The 11,458-nt window shown below is 41.7% G+C and overlaps 2 protein-coding genes across 3 annotated transcripts in view; one reads left to right on the top strand and one right to left on the bottom strand.

Moving 5' to 3' along the window:
- Positions 1-2,766, top strand: part of MPPE1 (metallophosphoesterase 1) — a 32,765-nt gene extending 29,999 nt beyond the window's left edge. Inside the window, exons 9-10 of one of the 2 annotated variants that reach the window (XR_001941252.1) lie at positions 392-1,484; positions 2,108-2,766. Coding sequence is in view for 1 of the 2 variants with exons in the window: in XM_018556858.1 (XP_018412360.1) it covers positions 392-565 (174 nt within the window). In the remaining variant the exon portion in view is untranslated. Of the gene's footprint in view, positions 1-391 lie in introns of both variants that reach the window. The other variant, XM_018556858.1, reaches the window with a different exon arrangement.
- A 1,035-nt stretch (positions 2,767-3,801) lies between these two features.
- GNAL (G protein subunit alpha L) overlaps positions 3,802-11,458 on the bottom strand; it is a gene marked incomplete at its 5' end in the record, with an annotated part of 59,903 nt that continues 52,246 nt past the window's right edge. Inside the window, 3 exons of the mRNA XM_018556827.1 lie at positions 3,802-4,807; positions 7,240-7,307; positions 8,168-8,298. Coding sequence (XP_018412329.1) covers positions 4,661-4,807; positions 7,240-7,307; positions 8,168-8,298 — 346 coding nt within the window. The remainder of the gene's footprint in view (positions 4,808-7,239; positions 7,308-8,167; positions 8,299-11,458) is intronic.

Below are 11,458 nucleotides of genomic sequence, written 5' to 3'. Positions count from 1 at the left end.
CGCTGCGCCGTGATTGGCCGGCGGCCGCACACTACGGAGCCGGTGGGCGGAGCCTCGGGCCGCCCCGTCGTGATTGCACAGCAGCGGACTGTAGTGTGCGGCTGCCGGACACCTTACACCGGCGCCCGCAACTTCCCCACAAGGTCACCGCTGCCGCCCCTCTGCGCTCTGCCGCCTTGAGGCCGGGCCTCGGTGGCCTTGTGGGAAATCCGGGCCTGATTATATCTATAGTGGTTAATATATCTGCTTAGTACATTCTGGAAAACCAGTTGACTTTTGGATTGTGTACTTAATTGTTAGAAGACATTTTTGGTTTGATGGAAATTGCTCTCCTGGGTTATGGAAGACAGGGGATGTTCTAAGGTTTTCTTATTTTGTTTCCCCCCCCCAGGGACTGATTACAGCTGAAGACTTTGCACTTGAAAAATGCTTCCTTCCAACAGAGAGCACGGTTATCTACATCTACACTGTAGCAAGCATTCTGCTGTTTCTCTACCTAGTGTTCCAGTTGCCACTAATGAAAGCTTTGAAATTCTTCTTCATGCCCAAGGAAAAGCCAGTGTAAAGAAGGCATGTTTCATATACAAGCCACACCTTATGGAAACCACTAGTTTGCTTTGTTCTCTAGAATAGACCAGTACATTTTACCAAATATATATTTATTAAATGATGTACCTGTACAATATGTGACTGTCACCTGTACATTAAAGAAAGAAAATTCCTTCATTGATTTGATAGCCATATCCCCTGCAGGACCATACAGCTGTGCCCTGTGTGGTTCAGGTCAGCCTGTGGACACTTTACCCTTCTGTGGTTTTTGAAATTTCACTTCTCAGGCCAACCTAATGCTCGATGTGATACTTTTTTAAATAAATATGATTGTCTATGATATTTATTATGTTTGCCTTTTTTATGGTTGATAAAACTTGAGCCTTAATGAGACAGGCAAGTGTTCTTACCACAAGTTTTTCAAAATGAATGGCATAAAGGGAGGTGAGGGGCGGAATAGCTGGTATGAGCTTGACAGACCCAAAAAAACTAAAAGTGCTCACCATTATAAAGTGTACAGGTCTCCCTACAGACAAGCAGTCCTCATTCTTTAGGGGGCATGGCCAGAGGAACAATGAATAATTACTGGGTTTAGCATTGTAGGATGCAGGACACATCCCTGCTCATACCCATGCAGTCCACCCTCTCTTTACTTTGGTACTCATTCCTCTGTGGCCTAATATGAGCCACACAGTGATGATTTCAATATGGGGCTCCAACACAAACATGATCAAAGTCTCTCCAAGAGTCTTGTACAATTGTAAATTAGACATGAAGACAACCGTAAGCAATTTAACTGTGTCCAATGTCTTGAAGGTATCGCGTGGCACCTCCACTGCGCAAGTGGATAGGAAGGCAGCAATTGGAGGACTGACATTATTTAACAAATCTTAAGTGATGTTGTCTAGAAAGGCTTGTCTTTACCGCTGTTAACAGTAATTGTAGACAATGTACAGGTTATCTTGGACACAGGTCATCTAGACTCACATACATAAAACACCTAAGTATAAAATATAAAGCAGTGTAATAGTTACTAAAAAGGACATGCCTTATTGCTACAGCAGTTCTTGCTTTGTATATTTATATTATATATATATTTATATATAGTATTGTACCACAACTTCTTTAGAGAACATTTACATAAATTATTCAAGTTTGAGAAATAGTCACACATATCAATTCTATAATATTTAAAATAAATCAACTTTCTAATGTGTCTCTTTATTAAAAGAGAAATTAAAATGTCATCTTGTAATTTATCAGGTTAGACAAAGATTTCCACCTTTTTTTTGTTTGACCCTCCTCGTCGTGCTATATAGGCTTACACAACATCCGCTGCTGCCATAAATGGAGCAAGCCTAAACTGATGCTGCCACAGGTAACATTGACAGCATCTCTGTGGCAATACTGGGAATGTTGGATCCATGCAAATATGATCAAAAGGTTTCCTAAAAGAAATGTTAAAAAAATGTTTCCTTGGTTCCCACTAAAACACCACTAGGCTGTAAATATGAACAAAGAAATGGATTCCAATAGATTTTTTTTGTTTGTTTTAAAGCTGAGTCTTCTTCACCTCCTCCCCGTGCCTGCACATAAAAACAGAAGGAAAACAAAAAAAAAAAGGCATGTTTGCTGCAACAACTGGTCATTGTAGGACCTTACTTGTAAAGGTAAGTGGTTAATTTGCATAATTTATACTTTTTTTTTTTGTTGTTTTCTTTTTTTGTACTAAAGAGCATTTCCTTCTTTTTATATAAACCAGAAAAAAACTAAATTCTACAGATAGTTCCTACCCGCAGTCACAGCTGCAGGCAAGTTTGACATCAAGCTGTACAGCGCAATCAAAAACATACTTACATCTTAGCTCATTTTACAGGTACAGCCATAATCAAGGCACAAAGATCTTCTACAAGTATTATTTTTTTTCAATAAAGTTGTACAAAATAATATTACATTTTACATCTGTACATTATAATAAACCAGCAGTTAAACAAAATAAAAAAAAAAACAAACAAAAAAAATTTCTATAAAGGACTAAAGCCCAGTAATGATCTAAGGCTAAAAAGATCATCTGTGGACAGAGCATATAATATCGGTGCAGGTGGTCATTTTTTTTTTATTTTCTGCCTTGACGTGAGAGGCTGAAAGCAGCTGCAGTTTGAATGCCTGAGGTGTGCAGAAACACTTAGCCACAATATACCATAAAAATGTAAAAAACAAAAAAAATGCTTGACTTTGCCTCTTCATCAACCTACTCTATGTACGGATTCTGGAACGTGCTTTAAACTCAGCATCGCTGGAGGCCTGCAAGCCGCTGCTCTGCAATGGCCCACAAGCTCCCTTCCTCCACCGGACGGTGTTCTAGAGCCGAGGTCACTCAGTTGACCTGCAACTCACCACTGCAAAGATCTGTGACATTAATAAATATCTCTGGTGCTGCTACATAGTGTGTAAATTCATCTACTCTTTTTTTTTTCATTTTTTTTTTTGTAACCAGATACAAAGTGCATTATTCCTTATTTCCTCCATCAAGTACTCTTCAGTGTCACGGTAAAGAAAAATAAAATCCACACAGGAATAAGTCTGAGCATAGTGCCATCTAAAAGATGGGTACACACTCCAAAGGCTTGAGCCCATAAGAGGTAAAAAAAAAAAAAAAAAGCTAAAGAACAGAGGTAGCCAAAGGCTTAGTGGAATGGTAACCTTTCTTGTTCAGAGAGCCACTTAAAGCAAAGCTACTGCTCAAACAAATGCTTGTCCCTCCTCACTGGAAGAGGTTTTTCTACAGCACACTACCCCCAATCAGTGCTTGTCACCCTGACTTCTAATAGGGTGGTGTCCATTGGCCTATCGTTCCCTAATATACATATATTTATAAACATTAAAAGGTGCAGTCTGTTATATTAACTATGAATTTTGATATTGCCTGTCAATACACCTCTTCTAGATCACGCTCGCAGTATCATTGTTGAGTATTCAAATTTTCCACATGAATTGCAATATAGATCCCCGTCTCATCTCATCTACTGCTTGTCTGGACCACACCATCAGAATTATCCTGCCTTGATGCCAAGCCAGGGTAAACCTGAGCTTCATTGTTATAACAAGAGAAGTGTGGTGCACATACAGTTTTGTGTTTCCACACACACGGGGTTCCAGGGACCTATTTTTTTCTTACCCTCATCTAAAAATAGATGTTTTCATCTCTGCCTACACACAGTCCTGTAAATGTAGACTTGATATTCAGGGATAGCACTTTCAAATGAACACGAACCTTTGTTATATAAAACAGACTATCCTGACTTTCCTATTGGCCACAAATGCAGCACATACTAAAAGATGCACTCATTGGCTCAATCTGTAAAGCAATATAAAGCGATGATGATGTGCAAAATGCAATTACCCCCATAAGATTTCAGTTTACTACAATCAGATCAGCGAGATGAATTCTGATTAGTTGCTATGGCTTGCTGTACTTTGCACAAACCTATTTGCTTACTGAATCATCCTGTTGTGCTTACAGTAAGTCTGCAGTATGTACTTGTCATCAAATATGCCCTACTTCAAATTAATTGGTCAACTGACAAACATTGTAGAGTAAGTTAAAGCACCTACCCACTGCATGCTCAGCCTAGCAGTAAGGGGTGTACAGGGGTTTTACCTACAGAAAAGCTGCAGAAGTGACAGTCTGGGGCATTACTACCTTAAAGAACTTAGGAATGGCTTATGGCCCTGTCTTCTGCACAGGTGGCTGCGTAGGTGAGAAGTGCTAAATTCACTAAAGGTGCAGGCGTAGCCAAAATCTATGCCCAGAAAGAGACAATAGGGTCCTTAGTAAGGGGAGTGAGCAGCACTTGTACAGAGGAATGGTTAAAAAATAAGTGTCCTGTGAAAAAATAAATAGTACAAGGATGCAAGCTGCCCTCTTTCATAAAAGGAAAATGAGACATTGGTAACAAAAAGAAAATTCTTGCTTAAAAAAAAATTAAAAGCAAAGAAGCCTAGAAAAAAAGTGCGCTGTAGGGATGTTCCACCCTGTGTGGAGCAGTACAGAGGAAAAGGACAGAAAGTGGCAAAGGATTTAAAACCACAGGCTCCACAGTGAGAATGATTACAAGAGTTCATATTGGCGGAGGTGCATTCTCTGGATGATATCTCGACAGTCATTGAAAACTCTGCGAATGTTCTCAGTGTCTACGGCACAGGTAAAATGAGGATAGCAGTAATGTCTTCCATCTCCACTTGCCGTACTTATCCGCTGCACAAACAAAAGAAAACATCATGTTTTAAAAGCTGTCAGAATACTCTCGAATACATTCATTGAACATTATACAATTCATTTAGTAAAAGATTTTGCTCCAGATGAGACAAATGTCAATGCGGTTCTAGGGTGTGATAACAGGACACTGAGAGCAAGATAAGAGACCCCCCCAGCATTCATTGGGGGGCACAGCATATAACCTCCAGGTATACAATGTGCCTCTTTAAGGGGGGGACACTAAGTAAATCAAAGGCACAACTCCTCATGGCTACACATGGAGTAAACACAGTTTGAGGTAGGACATCTCTCTCTCTATGCTGGGTTAAGATGTTGAATCTGAAGAATTCTACACAAATGTTTAAGCAACTTGGACATTCCACAGCAATGCTACAACAGGCCGGGCAAGTGTAGTGATCTCACAAGGCTCCCAATGTGCCCACTGTATCTGCCCAAGGATCTTTATCCCTTGCTACTAACCTGTCCAGCTTTGGATTGAGACGTGACACCAGAAGATTGGCATCTGGTGTTCTTCTTCACTGGCAGATTTGTTGATTTGGCCCACTCTTGCTGACTGAGATAGGCCACCTGCCAATTTTCTACCCCTGGTATGTACAATGTGGACAGAGCCAGTACATGACTTTCTGGCCAATTCAGGATGGAGGACACTACCAGTGCTGCCACTCTGCTCTTTGTTCCCCTTGATGGTTTACATATGCCACAGCATTGTATGATTGCATCTGTACAGGGTGTCCCTTCAGACAAACTGCGTCCAGAGAAGAAATGTCCATCGGATCACTGTAAGTTTCAGCACATTGATGGGAAGCAAGGTTTCAAGAACCACAAGTGGACTGATGACCAGGTGGTCCTACTCAGCTGTGCAGGCATCCATCATCTCAATTTTTCAGTGCAGAGGTAGAAACAACTTCCCGGCTAGCAGCAGGGGAGAGCGCTGCCACAAAACTAAGAATGCACATGGGCAAGTCGGTCAAATGTGCCCCCCTAGGGTAAAAAAACCCCACAGGATGCCCACACAAGATTGGGCCATGATAGCCAAACCCGCACTCAGCAAGGAATTGCATGTGCCCAAAAGCTGCACCTTGGGAGACTACTAGTATCTATATTATCCTTAATTTTCTTCCAGCCAGCGACTTGCTTGAAGCAATAAACAAATAAACTTGAACAGGAGAAAAATTCTATGTCCTAACTCCTAGACACTAGGCCCACAACTGTAGAAGGGAATTTAACCACCAAGAAGGACACCTCTTGTGCGCCTAGTATCCTACTACTGGCAGTAGTAATATAACCAGTAGGTGATTATTTATAGAAGAGCAGTTTCCCCCAGTGAACAAACGAGAAATACAAGTTTCCTGGCTATCATGCTGAACCTTATAATTTCCGAGCCACTAATCCAGAAAGAAACTTACACATCAGGAGTACGGACATGCTACATACTGTTCTGTGACAGGGGCTCAGAAATCCAGTGGCGATTTCTTTTCATCACAGCAGCGGTGGGGAAAGGTAAGACCTGTGAGTACCTGTGATGCATGTAAGGCATACATCGGCAGCAGCACAAACATGTAAACAGAGTTTGTTCTCACAGGAAGCTGTCTGCTTTATTGTGGAGGTGATTCAGGTGGCTGTAAATCAGGATGGTCAGCAAACATTCATTCACTGATCACTACTGTGAAGAATGACACAGGAAGCGATCAGCTCTGAACACTTCTGGGTTCAGTGATATCATTTCCTGACCTCCGCAGCCAGGGAAGAAGCTAACTGAGCATGATCTGTCCCTGTTTAGCTTTAGGGCGACAATGGAGGTCTGATAGACCCCTGATGTTCCCTTGAAAATAACCTGTCATTTGCACTATACTATCACATAGGGGACTTATCACTTTGATATAACAATACAGTTAAGTTAAAAAAGTTTTAAAAATTGAAGTTTAATTTAAAAAAAAAAAAAAGCACCAAAACATATTCAGCTACAGCCTGAGTAGAAAAGTCTGTCCCCTACAGGCTTGGCACAGAGAATGAGCCTTGCTCTATGTGTGGATGCAGTGGTCTCTCTGCAGAGCTCCACCATTGTTCCCTTCTGAGTCAGTGCTAGAGCTCTCCAATGGGCATGAGCTTTGCTAATTGAATCATGTCAGACCCCTGCAGAGAAATCACTGCTCCCACATGAGAACATGGGCCCTTCTCTGCAACACGTTAGTAGAGGACTGGCTTTTCTACTTGGGTTGTACCTGCTTTCTAAAACAAAAGACTATAAGACTTTGCACACCTTTTCTTTTGATGGACCTGAAATGCTTTTAGCGGATTTAAACTAAAAGTTCAGCTGGGATCTGACAAACATGTTATTAGAAAAGTCTGGCTTGTTGACTGCCGACAACAAAATTAGCTAGGGCGATGTTCAATTTATCAGCTTTACTTACTAAAAATTCGTCTCGGATAAAGAACTTAGCCCTCGTCACTTTGGGATCCTCTCCTGCATCTGGCGTCGCTATAAGAAAAGAATGTGAAGCATGAGATACAATGTTAGCAGAGAAATCTTCATTACATTTCTGTTACAATGCCTGCATTTGCTAACTGGCTATTTACACAGAGGATTAAGCCATTAAAGGGCTATAAGGTAGTTATATTGTAAAAACTGGTAGCCTCTGGACCTTTTACTGCCATATATTGCATTATGCTGAAGTCGTGAACATAAAGCAAGAAAGAAAACATAGCAGGAAGAATGCAAGCATCATAAGATGCATACATTGCTTTTCTTGCTCCTCTCCTGAGCTCTTTAGTAGAGCCTGAACCCAGAGAGGCAATACCAGTATACAAATGACGTCAGCTCCACTCTGGTCGCTCACCCACTATTCAATGTGCAACCTTTAATAAACTACAGAGATTTGTTCAGGAGCACAAGGAGCTTAGCACAGCAACAAGTAAGAGCACTGTAACAGCAAGGCATAGAAATAAAGCACTGCTCCAAGGCTCTGGCAGGAGAAAGACAGCCAGGTGCTCAATGGCAGGAGCGCGTCCTGACTAACCAAACCGGCACAGCGCAAGGGAAGAATCCGGCCACCCTCAGAAGGGGCGGCCCTCGGGCAGAACTTTCAATAAACATCTTCCAGTTGCTGTTTTGTCCTATAATGTTACCCTCATAACCTAATGTTCAGGGCATGTTTACTTTAAAGCTCTCGCTATAGGAGCTGGGACAGCACAGGACTTGTATATTCACTCTCAACCGAAACACACAGCCCTCAATATGAACTCTGTAGGCTAAGGAACTGTGTACACAGTCCTTTGTTTGCCATATTCCCCATGTAAGTGCCATTGATCTCCATGTACACAAACCCTTTATGTGCTTACCATCATCAGGTACAGTGTAGCGCACATATTCCGGGAAGTAATCTTCTATTTTTGATTTTCCTGCCAAGACTTTCTCAGCCAACATGTCTTGTTTGTTCAAGAACAAAATGACAGAAATAGTTCGTAACCACCTGCAAACAAGAAAGATGTATTTTTATAGTTCTTTAATACCGAAGACAGTGCTGACTGGGAGGCAGTTACATACCCCTGTACTATCCATAGACGGGCCCTAAATGGTTTATGATTTTGTGTAGTGTAAGACAGCCAACATCCCTGGTGCCCAACCTGTGGTCCAAGGTAGTTACTGTGTGGCCCTTGGGCCCCCACAAGCAATAGTCAGTGTTTTCCCTGCCTAGGTGTTTACTAAGGACCAGAGAAAGAAAACATTCATTAGACTGGTTCTGCTAGATAAATCATTTCTCTCACAGTTGCCCTTTATCCGAGCTATCCTATCTCCTTTTATGTATGTTTTCTCTGAATCTGTATAATGGATTGTGTTGAGAGAAATATAAAAAGTAGCACTAGTCATTCTTAAGGGTGAAAGCATGGATTTGTATAGGGCCTGCAATGACCATGATCTCTAGCACTCTCTTGTAACATGTCTCCATCCTCTGGCTGTCCACTACAGCACTGTCCCGATCCTCTGGCTGTATCCGGCAGTATGTCCCCAGTCTCCAACCATATCTGCATCATGTCTGCTGCATCTGATCATCTCCTGTAGTATGCCCTCAGTCTCGGACTATCTATTATAGTATGTCCACTGCCTCTGACAGTCTGTAGCATTACATACACTGAATATTATTTGCGTCCCTTTGCTGATGTCAGCGAGTTGACCGCCACTGGTTTAGACTAAGGTGCGTCAGATATGTGGTCACTGTGGCAATCTATCACTTCACATAAAAAATTAAAGCTAGATTTGATACAGTGCGGCAAACCCCTTGTCACTCTCTTAAATTACTGCTTAAACAATAAACGCTTTCTTCAATAACCCCTATTTTGTTACAACATAGACTTATACAGCCCACCTATCAAGTTTTTTAAAGTGGTTTATTATTCAAATAGAAATCTAGAAAGTCAGTTAAACGAACACATTCCAAAAATACTGGCCCAGTAACAGAGTAAGCACGCTCCTTCTACAATGTAAAGTTAGACATATACACTGAGTGGCCAGATTATTATGACCACCCCATCAGTACTTCGTTGGGCCACGAGATAACTCCACGAGATGACTTAGTTGGGCCGCCTTGTGACTCCACGAGATGTTGAAAGGTGATGCGAGGAATCTGACACTGCACTGTTGCCCTTCTGTTGTCTTGTACCAGTCTTGCCACTCTCCGTTCTGCCCTAACATTGACTAGTCGCTGACGGCCACAATTCGCACGTTCAGACCCAGATTTTCGGCTGACAGTCCAGTCTTTAAACACAACAACAGCTGCTCTTGAACATTTAACAAATTCTGCTGTTTTGCTGATACTCGCTCCATGGCTCCGAGCGCCAACAATCATCCCACGTTCAAAGGCTGTTAAATCGCGTTGTTTACCCATATCTTCAGAAAAAAATCACTTCTACTGTCGTGGTAAACAACCTGCTTCCCTATTTATAATGGTCTGGCCCTCTAGCAACTTCAGCGCGAAATTATAGCTAATTATAGCTAATTTGCCTACAAACGTCAGGTGGTCATAATAATCTGGCCACTCAGTGTATTTGCTTGGTAAAGCAGACCTTGGACTGACTGCAATTACTGAAATGCTGACTTAAAATGAAAAACTAGATACTGTACATTACTATAATATATTACTCCGGCTCCCATGGTGCAGGAAGGAGGATGATATCACCCTTCCCCAGGTGCTATGGGCAGAAGCCAGGGGAAAGGTAAGGTGTTTTTACACATTTAAAAACAGTGTTTTAGCAAGGGGAAGGAGGCAATTTAATAGCGGACCTTGCATTTTGTGTCTGATTTAGGGCTTTTTCACACCATATACAGAGTGGTTAGTTGCTGGAACGCATTGTATCGCATCCCAGGGCGGAAGGGAGCATGGCAGTGCATTTAAGTCAATGGCACCGCCCGCATTGCGATCGCCCACACCAGAACAAGTATCTTGTTGCCACAGTGACAATAAAGTGCTGACAATGAATCGTCCTGGCGCTGCAGTACTAAACATTTGAACAAATACAGAACATGTCTATACAATTGTAATGCTTATTATTTGAGTGCTAGATTTACTAATATGGGAGTAATAAATGATACATAGATATGGTATACATTGTATAAATCGAGAATAAGGGACAAAACAATATCCAAGTGTTTGAGTGAGCAATGTTGGCTCAATTATCAGGAGTCAGATGCAGCCTGGAAAAGCCGACCTTCACAATTCTTCATAGAAAGCAGGAAGATTTGTGGGAGACGCCATAGAGAGGTTTGCGGCTTAAACTGCAGTAAAGGTGCACCAGGCAGCCATAACTGTGCAACAAAAGAACACAGCAAAAGGCATGTGAATGCATGTCTGGAGTTTGCCAAAAGGCAAGATAGTGACCCAACTGTGATATGGTAAAAGGATCTGTGATAAACGATAGTAATGCCTTTATCCAATGTTCAAGATTATATGTATACAAATGCACAAATCTAACACTGCTTACACCCCAAAAAACACCTACACTGAAGTGTGATGGTGGCAAAAAATAATTGATGCTATATTTATTACCCAGCTAACCAGGATCAACTGTAGAAAATCTGCTGGATGAATAGGCTCAAATCACTCAGTGTGCAAAGCTGGCACAGACCTCCCCCACTTATATTACACCAGTTTCAGGATTTTAAAATAAAATGAATACACAGTGGAAATTCAGTGTGCAGGGTTGGTTGGATTGGCCCAGGGTCTGAATACATCTGCAAGGTAACATACAATACTTTCCCTGGTGATCAGCAAATTATTCGGAGAATTGTTTTCCCTCATTAAAGTCCCCAGGATTCGCTTATCTGCTGTCTATTGCCACCAAGTGGTCAAACTGCAAATTGCATCTTTTTCTGTTACATTTTACTATAATTACTGTACACAGAATACAGACCCAGGCCTTCGATTCCAAAATATTAAAATGGCGTATTGGAGAGGGGGGTTCTAGTTCTCCTATAGACTAAGCCGATCTCTTGGGTCGCAGCAGGCGCACCATCTACATGTAGCTAGTACACTTTGCCCATATTAGAATACTTTTTCGGATATTCCAATTACCTTCAACAATGCAGACATATTTACAGACGAATTGGCATCCAACCAGACGGGCCCTAGTGAATGT

The sequence above is a fragment of the Nanorana parkeri genome, unplaced genomic scaffold, assembly GCF_000935625.1.
Source record: "Nanorana parkeri isolate BGI_ZX_2015 unplaced genomic scaffold, ASM93562v1 scaffold255, whole genome shotgun sequence".
NCBI classification, from domain to species: domain Eukaryota; kingdom Metazoa; phylum Chordata; class Amphibia; order Anura; family Dicroglossidae; genus Nanorana; species Nanorana parkeri.
The sequence above is the reverse complement of the archived record's forward strand: the minus strand, read 5'-3'. Positions and strand labels throughout refer to the sequence as shown.